General features: G+C 43.8%; 1 protein-coding gene across 4 annotated transcripts in view; it reads right to left on the bottom strand.

Moving 5' to 3' along the window:
• LOC110529540 (mitogen-activated protein kinase kinase kinase 5) overlaps positions 1-21741 on the bottom strand; it is a 59048-nt gene that overhangs the window by 24820 nt on the left and 12487 nt on the right. For 3 of the 4 annotated variants that reach the window (XR_005052827.1, XM_036984928.1, XM_021611796.2), the window contains exons 2-7: positions 18104-18243; positions 11657-11680; positions 3576-3769; positions 2367-2535; positions 1691-1797; positions 331-501 (exon numbers count right to left, since the gene is read on the bottom strand). Coding sequence is in view for 3 of the 4 variants with exons in the window: in XM_036984928.1 (XP_036840823.1) it covers positions 331-501; positions 1691-1797; positions 2367-2535; positions 3576-3769; positions 11657-11680; positions 18104-18243 (805 nt within the window). In the remaining variant the exon portion in view is untranslated. The remainder of the gene's footprint in view (positions 1-330; positions 502-1690; positions 1798-2366; positions 2536-3575; positions 3770-11656; positions 11681-18103; positions 18244-21741) is intronic. The other variant, XM_036984927.1, reaches the window with a different exon arrangement.

A 21741-nucleotide genomic window follows, 5' to 3' on the forward strand; every position in this document is an offset into this window, starting at 1 on the left:
TCCAAAGACATTGTCTGGGTTGGAACAGAGGACAAGGTTGCCCGAGGGGGAGTTATTCTAATGAGATGCCATAAATCGTCTCGATGCGAGACATAACCATTCCAGGAAGATCGCAATTATCTTCAATTTATCACTGGTGGTGGTGCTGTTTCAAATGAACTTCTGCCAGACCTTGCAGCCTCTCTGCTCCATGTCAGATGACATAGATGTTCATTATCTGTAGTTGAGAGGTGGTCGTTGCTACTCTGGCTAGTGAGGAGTGAGAGGGGAGTGAGAGGTAATGACTCTCATCAGCAGCCAGGCTTTCACCAGTGTGTGTGCAGCTCTCACCAGGCCGTGCCACTGTCCCTGCTCTCTTTGTCAGCGAAGTGGGACTCCAAGAACATGTCCTTGTAGATGCGTCCCACCAGGCAGTAGATGTCTGAGGCCACCTGGTTGTCAGCCTTCACCAGGGGCAGCATGATGTCCAGGGCCTTCTGACGGTCCCCCAGGAGGTTCCTCCTGAAAACAGCAGAGGGAAGACCCAATGGTCAGAGACCCGGCCTGCCACAGGAGTCGCTGGTGCGCGATGAGAAAAGGATTTCCCTACCGGCCAAACCCTCCCTAACCCGGACGACGCTAGGCCAATTTTGCGTCGCCACATGGACCTCAACAAATTACTTTGACATGCATTTTCAATTCAATAATTTGGACATACAATGCTGAGTTTGCTCTTATCAGCCCGCTAGTCAAGCTAGCTAGCTAACGATTGACACAATCTAGTGAGCTAGCATTCATACAACTGTGTTTATCAGCTGTTTAGCTAGAGGAAAAGCTGAACTAACCAATTTTAATTGTAAATTCCGACGTGCAAATTATGAAGACTTGAACAGTGAATTGGTGAACTAGCTAGCCAGCTAATTAATGACAGATGGATGTTAATTAAAGCATAGGAACTAGCAGCTTTTTCCATGGAGCCTATCCAGAGGGAATGGGAATAGGGCACCTTTAATGGAGGCTGCAGCTCAGGCTGCTCTCCGCTCCCCAGCTTTCACTTCACACTAGTGTGCCGCTGAACGGCAACTGGAGGGGGGCGAAGCTAAGCAGTGAGTCAGCCTAGCCCACTCCAGTCATCCAACAGTCAAACATGGAGGGGAAGGAGGGAGGGAGTGCAACAGGAAAGGTTTCGACATCTACATCCCTGCTGCTGCTGTTTTCTCACCAATTACTCAACAGAAAACTCTGCTTGTCAGACATGTTTAAAAGAAGAGATTTAATTATAATCATCCATGCCTCATTGTTGCAGGATAATGGCAATATTTCGCTATGGTGCACTAAACTGCTGAGTCATGCACCACCTCTAGTTGGGGAGACAAATGGGCTGCTGTCTAAACAAACACACAGACTCATGGCAACCATCTTTATTTTCAGGCCATTCAATGTTTTCCCAATTATGCAAAGAATGTGCAACAGCTTTATTAATACGTCTCTTTGAGCATGTGAAATGATAGAGCAACTTGCTTGGAAACCCAGTGTGCGTTTACAAGTGAGGCAGCACGTTAAAGATCAGGCAGTGAAATACTTTCCAAGCTGAACATGTGGGATGTTCCGACTCAGAGCACAGACACACATGCTCAGCACATGCATGTTATGTGTGTGTGTGTGTGTGTGTGTATAGAAAAAGACAGGTGTGACATACTGGGGGACTTACCGATTCAGTGCAAAGGCATGGTGGAACTTGACATGGGGATTGGCCACAGGGTCGAATGTAGGAAGCTTCTCCAAGGTCTCCACCAGCTTCACTATGGATTCATAATCCTACATTACAAACAAGCATAGAAAAACAGATTGTTGGATTGAAAATCATGTACCCAATCAGCCACATCTTGGTTTCTATAGTTTACATGAAACCTAAAATATCTATGTCCTTGTTCCCTTACAAAGTCACTGCTTTGGGAAGAACATTGTCGGCTTCTTCAAGTACTTCAATAAACAAATGTCCCCTCTTCCACCATTTTTTGTCCAGTATATATTTATCTAAATCATGTTGAATAATTCAGCCTCTCCTTGTATCTCTTGTTGTTGACATCATTTATTAATGTGACGGGTGGCTGCCTATGACAGGCAGGATGGGAGGGTGTAGGGTGAATGGCATGGCAATGCATAGAGAACAGACTGGAGTGCAGTTGCAGATTTGCCACAGGAAGATGACAAAAACGTAATCTGCAGCTTTCCACTGGAAGCCCAAGATAAAATGATCTCAGAAGAATGATTTAGTTAGAAAATGGATTGAGGGAGGCCCTAAAACATTTATGCTGAGACATTTCAAGTCTATCTAAATGGCCCATGCCGATACCATCTGACAAGCTGAAGAAGGCTAAATGTACCTGGATGTCCCTGTAGGACAGAAGAAGGTTGATGACGATGTCAGCTGAAAGGCACTCTACGTTGTCCAATCGTTGTTGAATTCGGCTGAGTTCTGAGGCCAGCTCCATCCCAGTGAACAATTCCCGCGCTTTCCGAATCTCGTTGAGAATGGTTTCTCTGAAGTATTGGCTGTGAAGGGGTACCGGAGAGATTCACAGAGAAATGTTATTTCACACTAGAAGTTCAAGTTTTCTGCAAATAAACCATTATTATGTATTGATGTGACTTTCTGGGGAAATAAATATGAGGAATGGGGATAGATACATTCTTTTCAGTTATAAACGGTTGTATCTATTCCTCTGAGGCAACTTTTTATATAGGCTACAGTGTCTTTGATCTTGCCTTGCCTGACACCATTATAAATAGTCTACCCTCTTAAACATATGCAATATGTCAGTTATTTACTTCCTCGCGGCAGCTGAATGAGGAGCTCATGAATGTGTTCCCTGGTAAGCCCCTTCAAAGTATTCTTCTCTGTACTGTTGGAGCTGCACTTTTATCTCAGCTCTCTGAAATATGACTCCATATTCCTAGAAGAGAGGCTGTTGCTGAATATTGGCAGAGGGAGAAGCCTTAACCATTAGGACAGAACTAGGCAATGCTAACATTAAAACTGAGATTGCTATGCAAGCCAAAGTGTTGCAGAGGGACACACCAAATAAAGTAATGCATCATGTATTATCCAAAAGGAGTGAATTGGATAATACAATGGACTCTGAGGAATACTCATGAAGTGCAATATCTGATGAAAAGAAGAACAGACAAACAAAAAAACATTGCACATTTTAAATTAAGTAAAGCTTATCGGGTAACAAGACTTTCGAATACGCCATTAAACTACAGTATGGCTACAGTCATACCGCACTTCACCAGCTAGTCATCCATGTTGCTTAATCAACCACAGACAATTACACAAGACAACACAAAATCCAGCTGTTATACAGTACACTTTAGTTCATGATAATACACCTCTGTTGGCAATAATAGCTCTGTAATCATCACCTTGATGTGCATGTTCACAACTTCCCTAGCGAGGTGACACCTGTTTCACTCCCATCAAGGTGTGAGAACAGCAAACATGTGACTTAGGCCTATTTCTAACCCCAACAACCTAATCAGCAGGAGCTTTAGGCCTAGCATCCCAGGCTACACATCCCTCTACTACTCACCAGGAGTTAGCCTGGGGCACCTTGAGCAGCTGGACGAAGCGGTCCAGCAGGGGCATGCAGATTGGTCCCAGCAGCATCTCGAAGCTGGGCTGCATCAGCTCTGTCAGGCCCTTCATCAGGCTGCTCTCGCAGCAGTACACCTTGTTGTGCGGCGTCACCATGTACGGGATGAAACAGTAGTTGGCTGAGCATGTCTGGAGGGAAACAGAAAGCAGCAATGTCTTGGGTCGTAAACATACAGAGGTCGCCTGGTCCCAGATATGTTTGTGCTGGATGATTATAAAACACAAACAGGTCTGGTACCGTGCTAATGCATAGGTTGTTTCTGTTAGATTATATTACATTGCATGTTGACTGCATGAGTTATATACAATGGGAGGACAGTGGTATGGGACTGCCTCATGCTGGTCATTTTGTGACATAGTGTTGTGACAGAAGGAGGAGAATCTGATCTGCAGGGACAATGGTGTGGTTGTACCCATGGACATAATTGAGTTTGTCTAAAGAGCCAGTATCCTGGGGGATAGATCAGTAATGAGAGTGGCATAAGGATCTGTTTAACCGGGCTGCTCACACTGCCCTCAGGGCAGAACTAGCTTTAAAACTCCATTCACGTTGCTCATGGAAATCAATTCAAACCACGTCTGTCTTACTACTGTATTTGTATTTGCAACTGTATTTGCAGTAAATCTATCATTGATGTCAATTTAGTCTGTCATGTTCAGTATACTCAACACTCAGCACTTAAAAAGTTTGAATTGATGGATCCTAATATACTTGAACATGTAGGCTACAGTAGGTTACGGAAAGGGATGAATCCTGAGTGCACAGTCAGTGGCTATTTTAACTTCTCTGTTTCAATTCCATCTTCAAGAACACATCCGGTGTGCTTGCAACTCACACTTGCAACAAAAGGAAGTGAAGATGCTCAACGTCTGCCTGTAGAAACTGGAATGTTCCACAGTAAAACTGCTTCCTCTCCTGCAATCTTATATTTAAGACATCCGTCATGCCATTTCTCTCCAAAATAACCTGTGATGGCTTGTCACCGTTAGATGCAGACACAGATTACAACATCCTACCCTATATTGAGCCACACACACTGCGTGATTCATGCTCTAGCGGATTACATGATGACAACACATCACACATTTATAAATGTTTTAATTGCTAAGTGCCATTGAGACTGTCCTTATCCCTGGCAACGTCAGCCAATGAGAAGCATCCAACTGCAGATAATGCTCGTTGATGCAGCCTGGTCTGCGAATCGCAAAGCACATGTAACGGATTTCCTCCTCTTCGTCTGAGGAGGAGTAAGAATCGGACCAAAACGCAGCGTGGTAAGTGTCCATATTGATTTAATCAAAAACACAACTGAACACTGGAACAAAATAATAAACGTGAAATATACAAAACCGAAAGAGTACCGTGTGGCCCAAACACTCACACGGAAACAAACACCCACAAACCAAAAGTGAAACCCAGGCTACCTAAGTATGATTCTCAATCAGGAACAACAATTGACAGCTGCCTCTGATTGAGAACCATACTAGGCCGAACTCAAAAACCAACATAGAAAAACAAACAGACTGCCCACCCCAACTCAAGCCCTGACCATACTAAAACACAGACAAATAGAAAGGAACTAAGGTCAGAACGTGACAGTACCCCACCCCCAAAGGTGCGGCCGCAAAACCTGAACCTATAGGGGAGGGTCTGGGTGGGCGTCTGTCCGCGGTGGTGGCTCTGGCGCGGGATGTGGACCCCACTTCACCATAGTTTTTTTGCGCCTCTGTGGCCTCTTTAGAGCAGCGACCCTCGCCGCCGACCTTGGACTGGGGACCCACGCCACGGGTCCCGAATGGACGGGAGATTCCGGCGGCGCCGGAGTGAAGGGCGACTCCGGCGGTGCCGGACATGCGGGAGACTCCGGCGGCGCCGGACAGGCGGGAGACTCCGGCGGCTCCGGACAGGCGGGAGACTCCGGCGGCTCCGGACAGGCGGGAGACTCCGGCGGCTTCGGAGTGAAGGACGGCTCTGGCGGCTCAGGACAGGCGGGAGACTCCGGCGGCTCCGGACAGGCGGGAGACTCCGGCGGCTTCGGAGTGAAGGACGGCTCCGGCAGCTCCTGGCTGACTGGCGGCTCCTGGCGGCTCAGGACAGGCGGGAGACTCCGGCGGCGCCGGACAGGCGGGAGACTCCGGCGGCGCCGGACAGGCGGGAGACTCCGGCGGCGCCGGACAGGCGGGAGACTCCGGCGGCGCCGGACAGGCGGGAGACTCCGGCGGCGCCGGACAGGCGGGAGACTCCGGCGGCGCCGGACAGGCGGGAGACTCTGGCGGCTCAGGACAGACGGGAGACTCTGGCGGCTCAGGACAGACGGGAGACTCTGGCGGCTCAGGACAGACGGGAGACTCTGGCGGCTCAGGAGAGGAGGAAGGCTCTGGCAGCGCTGGACAGGCGGGAGCACCTGTAGGGAGGAGATGGAGAGACAGCCTGGTGCGGGGGGCTGCCATTGGAGGGCTGGTGCGTGGAGGTGGCACCGGATAGACCGAGCCTGCCCAACCTTACCTGGTTGAATGCTCCCCGTAGCCAGACCAGTGCGGCGAGGTGGAATAGCCCGCACTGGGCTATTCTGGGCTACACTCACACGGAAACAAACACCCACAAACCAAAAGTGAAACCCAGGCTACCTAAGTATGATTCTCAATCAGGGACAACAATTGACAGCTGCCTCTGATTGAGAACCATACTAGGCCGAACTCAAAAACCAACATAGAAAAACAAATATAGACTGCCCACCCCAACTCACGCCCTGACCATACTAAAACACAGGCAAATACAAAGGAACTAAGGTCAGAACGTGACAGCACATGCGTCTCAAATTGTATTTTTGGTATGTGTGCGTGCAACCTGAACTCTCGACATCTTCTAGGGCATCAGTGTGCTACGCACATAGCAGACGGCGCACTAGCTCTGGTCCAAGGCATTATGTTAGTGTGTTAGTATCATCATGGTCAAAGTTGGGAGAGTTAGCTAGCTAACTACAGTGCTTTCAGAAAGTATTCACACCCTTTGACTTTTTAAACATTTTGTTGTGTTATAAAGTGGGATTCAAATGGATTTAATTGTCATATTTTGTTAATGATTTACACAAAATACTCTGTCATGTAAAAGTGGAAGAAAAATTCTGACATTTGTAAAACAAGTATGAAATATAAAACACTAATATACAGTATATTGATTGCATAAGTATTCAACACCCTGAGTCAATACATGTTAGAATCCCTTATGGCATCGATTACAGCTGTGAGTCTTTCTGGGTAAGTCTCAGAGCTTTGCACACCTGGATTGTACAATATTTGCACATTATTATTTTTAAAAATTATTCAAGCACTGTCAAATTGGTTGTTGATCATTGCCATTTTCAAGTCTTACCATAGATTTTCAAGCAGATTTAAGTAAAAACTGTAAATAGGCCACTCAGGAACATTCAATGCCATCTTGGTAAGCAAATCCAGTGTATATTTGGCCTTGTGTTTTAGGTTATTGTCCTGCTGAAAGGTGAATGTGTCTCCCAGTGTCTGTTGGAAAGCAGACTGAACCAGGCTTTCCTCTAGGATTTTGTTTGTGCTTATTTTTATCCTAAAAACTCCCTAGTCCTTCCCGATGACAAGCATACCCATCACACGATGCAGCCACCACCATGTTTGAAAATATGAGTAGTGATGTGTTGTGTTGGTTTTGTCACAAATACAACGCTTTGTATTCAGGACATAAAGTTAATTTCTAAGCAATTTTTTTTGCCAGTTTTACTTTAGTGCCTTATTGCAAATGGGATGCATGTTTTGGAATATTTGTATTCTGTACAGGCTTCCTTCTTTTCACTCTGTCAATTAGGTTAGTATTTTGGAGTAACTACAATGTTGTTGATCCATCCTTAGTTTTCTCCTATCACAGCCATTAAGCTCTGCAACTGTGTTAAAGTCACCATTGGCCTCATGGTGAAATCTTTGAACGGTTTCCATCCTCTCCGTCAACTGAGTTAGGAAGGGCGCCTGTATCTTTGTAGTGACTGGGTGTATTGATACACCATCCAAAGTGTAATTAATAACTTCACCATGCTCAAAGGGACATTCAATGTCTGCTTTTTTTACCCATCTATCAATAGGTGCACTTTTTTTTGCATTGGAAAACCTCCCTGGTCTTTGTAGTTGAATCTGTGTTTGAATCTGTGTTCACTGCTCGACTAAGGGGCCTTACAGATAATTGCATGTGTGGGGTACGGAGATAAGGTATAAAAAAAACATTCAAAAATAATGTTAAACACTATTATTACACACAGAGGGAGTCCATGCAACTTATTAAGCACATTTCTAATTTTGCACGCCCAATTTTTCAGTTTTTGATTTGTTAAAAAAGTTTGAAATATCCAATAAATGTCGTTCCACTTCATGATTGTGTCCCACTTGTTGTTGATTCTTCACAAAAAAATACAGTTTTATATCTTTATGTTTGAAGCCTGAAATGTGGCAATAGGTCGCAAAGTTCAAGGGGGCCGAATACTTTCGCAAGGCACTGTCTGTCTGTCTGTCTGTCTGTCTGTCTGTCTGTCTGTCTGTCTGTCTGTCTGTCTGTCTGTCTGTCTGTCTGTCTGTCTGTCTGTCTGTCTGTCTGTCTGTCTGTCTGTCTGTCTGTCTGTCTGTCTGTCTGTCTGTCTGTCTGTCTGTCTGTCTGTCTGTCTGTCTGTCTGTCTGTCTGTCTGTCTGTCTGTCTGTCTGTCTGTCTGTCTGTCTGTCTGTCTGTCTGTCTGTCTGTCTGTCTGTCTGTCTGTCTGTCTGTCTGTCTGTCTGTCTGTCTGTCTGTCTGTCTGTCTGTCTGTCTGTCTGTCTGTCTGTCTGTCTGTCTGTCTGTCTGTCTGTCTGTCTGTCTGTCTGTCTGTCTGTCTGTCTGTCTGTCTGTCTGTCTGTCTGTCTGTCTGTCTGTCTGTCTGTCTGTCTGTCTGTCTGTCTGTCTGTCTGTCTGTCTGTCTGTCTGTCTGTCTGTCTGTCTGTCTGTCTGTCTGTCTGTCTGTCTGTCTGTCTGTCTGTCTGTCTGTCTGTCTGTCTGTCTGTCTGTCTGTCTGTCTGTCTGTCTGTCTGTCTGTCTGTCTGTCTGTCTGTCTGTCTGTCTGTCTGTCTGTCTGTCTGTCTGTCTGTCTGTCTGTCTGTCTGTCTGTCTGTCTGTCTGTCTGTCTGTCTGTCTGTCTGTCTGTCTGTCTGTCTGTCTGTCTGTCTGTCTGTCTGTCTGTCTGTCTGTCTGTCTGTCTGTCTGTCTGTCTGTCTGTCTGTCTGTCTGTCTGTCTGTCTGTCTGTCTGTCTGTCTGTCTGTCTGTCTGTCTGTCTGTCTGTCTGTCTGTCTGTCTGTCTGTCTGTCTGTCTGTCTGTCTGTCTGTCTGTCTGTCTGTCTGTCTGTCTGTCTGTCTGTCTGTCTGTCTGTCTGTCTGTCTGTCTGTCTGTCTGTCTGTCTGTCTGTCTGTCTGTCTGTCTGTCTGTATGTATGTATGTATGTATGTATGTATGTATGTATGTATGTATGTATGTATGTATGTATGTATGTATGTATGTATGTATGTGTGTGTATGTATATATATATATATATATATATATATATATATATATTTATATATATATAATTGTTTTTTTAAAATCCCAGCCCCAGCAGGAGGCCTGTTGCCTTTTGGTAGGCAATCATTGTAAATAAGAATTTGTTCTTAACTGACTTGCTTAGTTAAATAAAGATTCAATAAATACAAATAAATGAAAAAACAAAGGGGATGAATACTTATTGACTCAAGACATTTCAGCTTTTCATTAATTTGTAAAAAAAATCTAAAAATCTAATTCCACTTTGACATTATTGGATATTGTGTGTATTCCACAAATTCAGGCTGTAACAACAAACTGTCAAGGGGTATGAATACTTTCTGAAGGCACTGTATGTGTTCAGGATTCATTTAGTTTTGATAATTTTTGGATATGCCAAAAATCACTTCAACCAAGCAACCACTGTTGCTTGTGCTTTAGCGCTCACAACCTAGCTAGCACTACTAGCTAACTCGTGGCTATCTAGTAGCGCCAGTTAGCTACCTGCTAGCTAGAAGCACTAGCCAGCTACCTAGTACTACTAACAAAGATACTGACAACTAACCACTTTTGTCTGTGCTACTAGCTAGCGCTGTAAATTCACCAACTGTACTGCTGGGGGTGGAAATGCGCCATCCTCTCTGGCACCATTCAATATCCTGTCTCATCTTGTATGTCTCACAGCATCTGTGGCATGATAAGGTGTCTGCTGGATCTATTGCAGCTAATAGGGTCTGGCTCCAGCAGATACCTTTTCATGACACAGACACTGTGAGAGTCAGCATATGAACTCAGACAGGTCTAATAGTGCCAGAAAGGATGGTGCGTTACCCTTTAAAATGAAGGCATGAAGACAATGAATAATAGGCTTGGTACTGTAGAAAAATGTAATGAAGTTGATTTAATGAAGATTAGTGTGTACTAGCTAGCTAGCTAGTGTTGTAGACCTACTAGCTAGCTAGTATGTACTAGCTAGTGTGTACTAGCTGCAGAAGCAACAGTAGTTAATATAACACCCTGGACCAGAGCAAGTGTGTGACTGGTATATGCGTAGCACACTAACACCCTGGAACAAAGCTACTGACTCACGCGACACAGGTGACCAACAAGCATCTACAGGTTGTGCGCGCACATACAATCTGAGACACACAAATACCATCTAAGATGCACACATATGCGCACTGAGGTTCGCAGACCAGGCCACGTTAGTGCACATAATCTGTAGCTGGATGCTTCTCACCTCAGCAGCAAGTCTCTGAGGGTAGGCGACACACAGGTCCCAAAAACAACAAAAGGAGCACAGGGACAGAACACTAGGGATATGTCCTACATCACACCATTGCCCTACATAAGGCTGCAGTCAAAAGTAGTGCACTATAAAGGGAATAGATAAGGTGCCATTTGGGATGAAGCCAGGGTGTTTGCATGTTACAGTAATTAAGGAGTTATATCTCCTAGTCAGGCAGCATGGGATGAACCCATTCATTTAAAGGGGGAGGGGTAGACGGGACTGAGTAGTGTGTGTGTGTGTGTGTGTGTGTGTGTGTGTGTGTGTGTGTGTGTGTGTGTGTGTGTGTGTGTGTGTGTGTGTGTGTGAGACGAGGTCAGAGTGCCACTAATGTGTCATATCTGTCTGTGGCAGAGTGTGTTGGTTTTCTCAGAGCAAAGGAGAGGAAAGTGGTGTGTAGATTCAGATGGAGAGAGATAGTCAGTCATGGAGTGCAGTAGAGCATTCTCACTCTAATACAGTAATCAGTCCTCCTCCCGAAGCTCTGTCGCCACACACAGATCAGCCATCAACCTCCTTCCTAGAGCACAACCCACCTTATTCCACTCCATAAAGCCACTTAGGCCAGCTGCTCAGGAGGCTCCCTGTCCATGCCTTTGCTTCAACACCTTACAGTTTTTCCCCCCTCATGTCACAGTGCATCAATGTCACCATATCCTATTATTCTGTATAAGAAAGCCAGCCAGACTGTGTGTTGTCTCCTTGTCTGCCCTAGCTATCACTGGGCAGGAGTGGCAGACACTGTGTTACAGACGGGGGAGCTTAAACCACTGCTGTGTCGGCACAGCACAGACACAGGAAATCGAAAATGAGAGGTGAAATTGAAAGTGAACTCATTCTCTCGCTGCTTTCCACATCACATTCCCCAGTCACCCTGATAATAAGGCTGCCTGTCAACCAAGTAAAGCTATCCTGGAATAATCTCTGAGTAAGGGAAAATGCTTTAGTTTACTGTACACAAAGCAGAATGCACAAAGCCAAACTAGAGGGATACTGAATTGGATAATTAAAATGGACTGAAGGTGGCAGACAATGCTGTGTTGCTGAATGCTGCCGTGAAAAAAACCAACTGTTTATTGCACTTACTTTCACACAGGAAAGGTGCAAGAAATAAACGAGAGGTTTGCTTCTAACAGCTTTGAAATAGAGAGAGAAGTTTGTGCACTTACAGTGTTCTTCTGGCAAATAATATCCTGCAAAAGAAAAAGAGAAATGTCAATACTGTATTGTGGTGAGAAAGTGAGTTTGCAAAGCTGATGTAGAAAATCATTGAAACATTACACTGGTCATGGTTTATGGACTAGCGCCATCTTTCCATCATAAATGGACTCCTGCTATAAATGGACACCTGTAGTTGTAAACAGAACCAGTAGAAATGCTGATACAGTCTCACTAGCACTTATTTTTGCAGTGTCATACTGTAGGCTAGTGTAAGTGCCAGCAAACAACCATGGAAATGTTATATGTGGGAAAAGGCACTTTAATTCAAAAGAGGTTGAACCTCAGGCTCTTAAGGAGCTATTCTAAACATTCTATAAAAGGTTAACAGCCATTGTTACTCTTAACCTTCAATAAGGGAGGTTGATAGCAATCTGGTAAAACCACTACAGAACGTCATTTTTTTTTACAGCAGGGAGTCAAAGTGTAGGCAGGTGGAGATGGAGGGCAGTTCGTTAAGATTGCAGACATAATATTTATTTTAAAAAAGGTACACTTTGCTTATTTGATTACCTATTCATTGAAGAGGTTATTCTTTGAGGATTCTACGACCATTTCAAAATAATGCTTTTTTTTATGGCAATGGCAATGGCAGAGCATTGCAGGTTATAAGAGTGTGTGTGGTGTATCTTGATTTCTGCAGTGCCTCCAGAAAGTATTCATAATGCTTGACTTATTCCACATTTTGTTGTGTTACAGCCTGGATTCAAAATGGAAAACATTTGTATCACCCATCTACACACAATACTCCTGTCATGTCTTTGGCTATGCCGGATTAAGTGATATGACATGCTATTCTATAAAATCCTTTCTCCGTAATTAATATTACCTGATTAAGCAAATCATGTAAATGTAATTAACTAGAGAGTCGGGGCACCACTAAATTATATTTATAGAGCTGTTATCTTCTGAATAAACTCTTAAAGACAATGAAATATTTTACATCAATAGCAGTCAATATTAATTGTCACCTTAATTCAGTCTCATCTGAAAGTTGTAAATTCTTGGTTATCTTCACGAACCCTGGCTAACAAGTTGAATCAGCAATACAAAATTGGGTTGAATTATTTATTTACTAAATACCTAACTAATCACACAGAATTACATATACACAGAATGAATTATACCTTGATTACAAATTAGGTTGGTGGTAGATGGAAGGCCGTGTTGCCCAACAGAGTCCTTTGAAAAATGTCTCTGTTGGTAAATTGGATACGTTGTAGTAACGTTGTTGTGCGGTAGACGGGTTACTCTGTCTGTTCTTCCCTAGCCCACGTTTGCAGCTGCTGTTGCTAACTCAACGGCTAGGAGGTATCACTTCTGTAGTGAATAAGAGTTCAAAGTTCATACCATTCGCAACCAAAGCTCACGCTGAGGTTGGCTTAGTTCTGTAGTTGATATGTTAGTCCTTTTAACGCAGAGGCTGCAGACCTCACGTACTTGGAACAGGAGGTTACATTTTCGTCAAGGCTTAATATAGTGGAGCGAAAAGTTTTATAAACCATGTCTCTTCACAGGGGCGGGCCACTGATTGAGCAGAAAATCCAAATCTCTCATTTGGAAGCTAAAATTACATTTAATCTCTTTACCAATAATTTTATAATCAAACATTTAAATTGAACAACAATTCCATGTGAATTCGATAACTACAATGTGCAGACTTTCCACTGTAGAGTTTATGTCATCCTATCATTGATGAGAATGTCTGAGATGACAACCGAACTGACATCATATTCATTAAGTACCACCGCATATATTCAATTGGTTGGATTACCAGAATATAGTTCATTTCCCCCCACCTTCTGATGTTCCCAGAATCTCTATCTTAACCAAGGGATTTTCAAATGTCACATTAGTAGGGTAGAGAGAGGAAAAAGGGGGGAAGAGGTATTTATGACTGTCATAAAGCTTCCCCCAGGCCAACGTCATGACACTTCATAATTACAGTGAAAACAAGTTTTTTTGAAAATGTTGTAAATTTAGTGAAAGTGAAATACAGAAATATCAAATTTACATAAGTATTCACACCCCTGAGTCAATACATGCTAGAATCACCTTTGGCAGCGATTACAGCTGTGAGTCTTTCTGGGTAAGTCTCTGAGAGCTTTGTACACCTGGATTATGCAATATTTACACATTATTCTTTTGAAAATTCTTCAAGAACTATCAAATTGGTTGTTGATCATTACTAGGCAGCCATTTTCAAGTCTTGCCATTGATTTTCAAGCAGATTTTAGTCAAAACTGTAACTAGGCCACTCAGGAACATTCAAGGTCGTCTTGGTAAGCAACTCCAGTGTATATATGACCTTGTGTTTTAGGTTATTGTCCTGCTTAAAGGTGAATTTGTCTCCAAGAGTCTGTTGGAAAGCAGACTAAACCAGGTTTTCCTCTAGGATGTGCTTAGCTCTATTCTGTTTATTTTTATCCTATGCTTGAACATATGAATAGTGGTACTTGTGAATAATATGAATAATGATGTGTTGTGTTTGTTTTGCAGTTTTACTTTAGTGCCTTATTGCAAACAGGATGCATGTTTTAGAATATTTGTATTCTCCACAGGCTTCTTTCTTTTCACTCTGTCATTTTAGTTGGTATTGTGGAGTAACTACAATGTTGTTGATCCATCCACATTTTTCCCCCATCACAGCCATTAAACTCTGTAACCGTTTTAAAGTCACCATTGGTCTCATGGTACTTCATTAGGCCCTAATCAATGGATTTAACAAGACTGGGAATATAGATATGCATCTTTGGTGTAATGTCTGCTTCCAACTCACACTCTCATACACGTAGATCCCCTGAACGCAGCTCACTTTCCAGCTGGCACCCACACACATAGATCCCCTGAACGCAGCTCACGCTCCAGATCCCAATCACCTGAATTCTGATCACCTGTTCCCACACCTGTATGTCATTTACACACACTATTTAGTTCAGTTCTTTGCACCACATCTTTGTGAAGTATTGTTTGTTTTTGACACAGTTCTCTTTGGAGCTCTGTTTTTCCCGGCATTACTCCTCCTGTGTATGATAGGCAGGCCAGCAAAAACTAACAACGCCTTTTTCCTATTCCCTGCCTGTACTTTAGCCTATCGGATTTCCTGTTATTCACTTATTTCCTGATCTCCCGGATGACGTTACTAGCCTTTACCCTGCCTGTACTGTTACCTTTTGGACCCCCTGTGTGTGACTTGCTGCCTGCCCTGGACCCAGCTACCTGCCTCCTCCTGTGGTCCTTGAACAATAAAACACCTGCTGCGCCCTGCGCTTGAAACCAGCTCTCTGTCCCCCTCGTGTTAATTTCAGTTGGTCAAAGATACCTTAAAAAATGTAGGGACGTGGATCAGAAAACCAGTCAGTATCTGGTGTGACCACCATTTGCCTCATGCTGTGTGACACACCTCCTTCGCATAGAGTTGATCAGGCTGTTGGTTGTGGCCTGTGGAATGTTGTCCTACTCCTCTTCAATGGCTGTGCGTAGCTGCTGGATATTGGCAGAATTGGAACACGCTGTCGTACACGTTGATCCAGAGCATCCCAAACATGCTCAATTGGTGACCTGTATGGTGAGTATGCAGGACATGGAAGAACTGGACAATTTTCAGCTACCAGGAATTGTGCATAGATCCTTACGACATGCAGCCATGCATTATTATGCTAAAACATGAGGTGATGGTGGCGGATGAATGACACGACAATGTGCCTCAGGATCTCGTTACTGTATCTCTGTGCTTTCAAATTGCCAATGATAAAATGCAATTGTGTTTGATGTCCGTTGCTTATGCCTGCCCATACCATAACCCCACCGCCACTATGGGGCACTCTGTTCACAACGTTGACATCAGCAAACCGCTTTTTGTGCGTATGGAAAATGTCTGGGATCTTTTATTTCAGGTCATGAAACAGGGGACCAACACTTTAAATGTTGTGTTCAAATTGTTGTTCAGTGTACTAGTGGAGGCTCCTCAGAGGATGAAGGGGAGGACCATCCTCCTCAGTGAATTTCATAAAAATAGTGAAACATTTCAAATGTTATTATTATGCTTTTTAGATAAAACTAAACAAAATATATTCACCTCACCAAATAATTTATTAAAACACACGGTTTTGCAATAAAGGTCTACAGTTGTCTCAACAGCACTGTAGGATAGCATCATGTTGTAGCCGGAGGACAGCTAGCTTCTGTCCTCCTCTGGGTACATTGACTTCAATACAAAATCTAGGAGGCTCATGGTTCTCACCGCATTCCATTGACTTACGCATTAATTATGACAACATCCGGAGGACATCCTTCAACCTGTCAGAGCTTTTGCAGCATGAACTGACATGTTGTCCACCCAATCAAAGGATCAGAGAATTAATGTTTACATGTGGCGCGTGATCAGGGGTGTATTCATTCCACCGATTCTTTTGAAAAACCTTTTTTAAACATACCTGAATTTGTCCTATAGAAACTCTTGTATTCAACTGTTGGACTAATGATTACACCCTAGGTAAGCTAGATGCAGGCAAGACTGTGCAAGGCGGTATTGAATGTGTCATTGTCTGTCCATCCCCTCAAATTTTCCCCTCGACCTGTGTGCACCTACGTTGTAAACTTTAATTCATTGGCTAGGTTGTAGCAACCTCATGATAGGTATAGGGAAAATTTGAGTATCATTTAGTAGCCTAAACCTATCGATGTTACATTGAATGACAGTCATCCAATTTGGTGTAATAGAAATAAGTCCATTCTCCAAAAAATAATGATCGTCCATCTTAAACTGTACCGACTGCCACTGTACCAATAGGTTCCCTTCTTTGCAAGACATTGGAAAACTTCCCTGGTCTTTGTGGTTGAATCTGTGTTTGAAATGCACTGCTTGACTGAGGGACCTTACAATTATCTGTATTTGTGGGGTACAGAGGTGAGGTAGTAATTCAAAAATAAATGTTAAACACTATTATTGTAGATCTCCCGGGTGGCGCAGTGGTTAAGGGCGCTGTACCTCAGCGCCAGCTGTGCCAGAGACTCCGGGAGGTCCGTGGCGCGACGCACAATTGGCCTAGCGTCGCCCGGGTTAGGGAGGGGTTGACCGATAGGGATATCCTTGTCTCATCGCGCACCAGCGACTCCTGTGGCGGGCTGGGCGCAGTGCACGCTAACCAAGGTTGCCAGGTGCACGGTGTTTCCTCCGACACATCGGTGCGGCTGGCTTCCGGGTTGGATGCGCGCTGTGTTAAGAAGCAGTGTGGCTTGGTTGGGTTGTGTATCGGAGGACGCATGACTTTCAACCTTCGTCTCTCCCGAGCCCGTACGGGAGTTGTAGCGATGAGACAAGATAGTAGCTACTACGAAATACCACGAATACCACGAAATTGGGGAGAAAACGGGGTAAAAAAATATATTAAAAAAAAAAAAAAAAAAACACTATTATTGTACACAGAGTGAGTCCATGCAACTTTTTATTTGACATATTAAGCAAATTTCTACTCTTGAACATATTTAGGCTTGCCATAACAAAGTGGTTGAATGCTTATTTACTTTTCATTTTGTATTCATTTCTAAAAACATCATTCCACTTTGACATTTTGGGGTATTTTGTGTAGGCCAGAGACACAAAATCTCAATTTAATCTATTTTAAATTCATGCTGTATCACAACAAAATGTGGAAAAGGTCAAGGGGTGTGAATACTTTTTGAAGGCACTGTATGCACAGGAAACCATAGTCTCCCCTCCCCCATTCTCTAATTTGCAAGCCTGTGTGTTGTTGTTGGTGGGATTTGTTAGGGGATTCCATTGCAGCTGCAAGGGCTCTCTCACTTTGCAAACCAGTTTAGGCTGATGTTTATTCAACTGTACATCACCTGAGGACTCCAGCCCAAGGGCACAGACAACACCAAAAGTGATACACATGCAAACCTCTTCTGCAAATGCAAGGAAATGAGTCAGTCTATTAATGACATTTCCCTGTCTACGAAATGCTCTTTTACAAGACTAGACGGCTAAATGGATATAAAGGGGTAAAATATTAAACCAAATTGTGTGTTGATTGTTATTCCTCTGTCAGATGTTACTTTACATAAGGCCTAATGTCTCCTTTCCTTTTCATGAAACACACCATTTCCTGTCTAGGTGTAAATGCATCTCCCTTCAAACAAATAACTAATGTGTTGAACTGGCACTACAACAGCAATGACAGCTATTACAGGTCCCCCACTCAGATTCTAAATATAGACTTTGTCATTAACCCTGATGAACCGCATTACATTACATCCATTGTAGAAACATTAAATTGATTAAAGTATGGACAAAGTGATGAGGAAAAAAGGAGGACAGGCTGCAGATATGTTTATGTAAGGCATGTGTGCATGCCTGAGTGTGTGCGAGAGCGCGTGTGAACCACACAGCTTACCTGCAGGGACTGAAGCGAGTCAGAGTTGGTGTCACAGTACAGGATGATGTTGTTGGCCATACTGAAGCTCTCCCTCACACCCAGGTGGTAGAACAGGGAGGGCTGGCGGAAAGCGTCCGTCATCTCCACCACAGCTATGTCTGTGAGGGACAGAGAGCCTGTTAGTGGGCTTAACACTGAACAACTGTACCTAATTCTACAGTATAACATACAGTATGTCATGCCTATAACGTATTGTAGCCTACTATATAGTTTCTTCACATTTACCAATTTGTTTAAGTGTCAAATGAAATAAGATGAGATTGATGCTTCCTGATGGGACAATGATGCCTGTACAGTTGTTTTGGAGTAGGATCTTCAATTTGCCCAAATTGTCATTTTTGGACCAGACTGTGACATCACAAAATCTTCCAAAAGAAAAAGGTCAAAATAACATTGTCTGGTATTAAGTATGGGGTGTGGTTTTTACAGAAGTATGGGGTGTGGTTGGGGTGTGGTTTTTACAGAAGTCCCTCTGGTACCACTGACTGATAACAGCACAAATAAAAGTGGGCTAAAACGGTGCTTCAGTGTTCTGTAATGACAGTGTTCTCCAGAAAGAAAACATTTAACAGACCCACTCCACCTTTCATGTGCTTCCAAGTTTCCCCTTCCATGTTAACATACACATTACATAGAGCTTGTGATCCCTTCCAATGGAGCGCCTTTTCACTGTATATCCTGGGTTCCAGTCCACTACAGACCCAACGCTAGTCTCACTCACTGAGAACCAAACGTCCACACAAGACAGCCAATGCCAAAAGGATCATCAAAGCAAATAAGCAATCTATTTTAATGTGGTGTGTCTGCTGCTGTGTAGTGACACAAAGAAAGGTCCCAGCGAAGACAGCCTGGCTTAAAATGGGTGGGGTAGGCTATGTACAGCGCTCTCCTTGGAAACTTCTGCCTTATGTAAGATTAGGTTTGAGCCAAGGCAAATATTAGCTTACATTAATTATGATTTAGGAACATATAGACATATGGAAAACGTGGTAGACAGTGGCGGTCGGTGACGAGGGAGGATGATTTTTTTTAATTAGCATGGCCTTATTTCTATTACAGCATATTGAATGACTATTTTCTATTCCCCCAGCTACCTGGGGCGGCAGGCCTGTAACGGAATGGTTGCTAGATCTAAATCCCTGAGCTGACAGGGTAAAAATCTGTCGTTCTGCCCCTGAACAAAGCAGGGTCGTCATTGTAAATAAGTATTTGTGAAACACTGACTTGCCTCGTTAAATAAAAGGTTAAAATATATATATATATATATATATTTTTTTTTTAGGGTGTACTCATTAGTCCAACAGTTGCAAATGAGAGTATCTATTGCACAAATTCAGGTATGTTTATCCCTGTTTGCTTCCGTTTAAGAAACGTTTTTCAACAGAATTGGCAAAATAAACACACCACACCCCTGATCACATGCAAACACAGTTCACTTACATAGCAGCCACATACAAACAGCATGATCGTTTTGCCCGTGGTAGAATTCCTTCTCGCATCTACGCGCTCTCCTCTCACCTTTCCCCTTCGCTTGTGAACTTCAGTGCACAAAACCTCTATCTGTGACCAGGCAAAAACAACTTTCCAAGCCAAAACCTTCCTTTCATAACCGCTACACACAGCTTACATCGTTGTCATTATATTAGCTAACGTCATAGCTAGTCAACATAGCTACTAGAACTATCAGGTTAGTAAACCCGCTACAATGTACACTCAGCAAGCAGTTTAGCAGTTACACCGACGGCCCCGGTGGCAAAAATTCCAAGTCAAGCTTACCTTGAATTGGAAGAGTTCCAGTGTTGGATAGCCATGGCCAGATAGTTAATATAGCATCCCTCTCTGTTTGAGCCGGGTGTTTGAATAGGCTAATCTAGATAGCTGCATTCGCTAGATAAGTGAAAGTGGGGAAAAATACTATGAAATATAGCGCTCTCTCTCTCTTGCTTCTCCTTAATTTTTAAAGAAATACATTTGTTCAACTATTGTCTTTTGCTCTCTTTGAGTCAACTTCTCACCACATTTTATGCACTGCAGTTCTAGCAAGTTGCTTATGCTTTAAGTACAAGATTCATTCTCGGATTCTTTGATGGGTGGACAACATGTCAGTTCATGCTGCAAGAGCTCCGATAGGTTGGAGGATGTCCTCCGGAAGTTATCATAATTACTGTATAAGTCTATGGAAGTGGAGGAGGACCATGAGTAACCTAGGTTTTGTATTGAAGTCAATGTACCCAGATGAGGGCGGAAACTAGCTGTACTCCAGCTACATCATGGTGCTACCCTACAGAGTGCTGTTGAAGCTACCGTAGACCTTCATTGCAAAACAGTGTGTTTTAATCAATTATTTGGAATTATGAAAATTCACTAAGAACGATGGTCCTCCCCTCAATGTAAATTGTCCGGGTGGCCATTTGATTAATTGTTTAATTGTTGATTAAGCAAGACCTAGACTTGGCACCCCGGTACAGCTTATCGTGCGGTAGCAGAGAGAACAGTTTATGACTTGGGTGACTTGAGTCTTTGACCATTTTTTGGCCCTTCCTCTAACACTGCCTAGTATATAGGTCATGGATGGCAGGACGCTTGGCCCCAGTGATATGCTGGGCTGTACGCAGTACCCTTTGTGGTGCCTTACGGTCGGATGCCGAGCAGGCGGTGATGCCATAACAGGCGGTGATGCAACTGGTCAGGATGCTCTCGATGGTGGAGCTGTATAAATTTGAGGATCTGGAGACCAATGGCAAATCTTTTCAGTCTCCTGAGGGGGAAAAGGTGTTGTCGTGCCCTTTTCACGACTGTCTTGGTGTGTTTGGACCATGAACGTTTGTTGGTGAGGTGGACACCAAGGAACTTAAAACTCTCGACCCGCTCCACTACAGCCCCATCGGTGATCAGGCCTACCACTGTTGTGTCGTCAGCAAACTTAATGATGGTGTTGGAATTGTGCTGGGCCATGCAGTTGTGGGTGAACAGGAATTACAGGAGGGGACTAGGCACGCACCCATGAGGGGCCCCAGTGTTGAGGATCAGCGTGGCAGATGTGTTGTTACCTACCCTTACCAACTGGGGGTGGCCCGGGAGGTGTTTAGTCCCAGGGTCCTTAGCTTAGTGATGAGCTTTGTGGGCACTATGGTGTTGAAAGCTGAGCTGTAGTCAATGAGCATTCTCACATAGGTGTAATATATTTCTGTATTTCAGTCTTTTCTTCAAGCAAATTACAGGGATTTGGGCCTGGTCTCGGAGAAGCAGTATATCCTTCGGGCAGTGTGGAGTGCGATTGAGAATGCGTCATCTCTGGATCTGTTTGGGCGGTATGCATTCATGATTTCCGACGTAAGTGCTACTGAGCAGTAGTCATTTAGAAAGGTTACCTTCACTTTCTTGGGCACTGGGACTATGGTGGTCTACTTGAAAAATGTTGGTATTACAGACTCCGACAGGGAGAGGTTGAAAACGTCAGTGAAGAAAGACACTTGCCAGTTGGTCAGCGCATGCTCGGAGTACACGTCCTGGTAATCCATCTGGCCCTGCGGCCTTGTGAATGTTGACCTGTTTAAAGGTCTTACTCAAATTGTCTACAGAGAGCGATCACAGTC

This window comes from Oncorhynchus mykiss, chromosome 8, assembly GCF_013265735.2.
Source record: "Oncorhynchus mykiss isolate Arlee chromosome 8, USDA_OmykA_1.1, whole genome shotgun sequence".
Taxonomy (NCBI): Eukaryota; Metazoa; Chordata; class Actinopteri; order Salmoniformes; family Salmonidae; genus Oncorhynchus; species Oncorhynchus mykiss.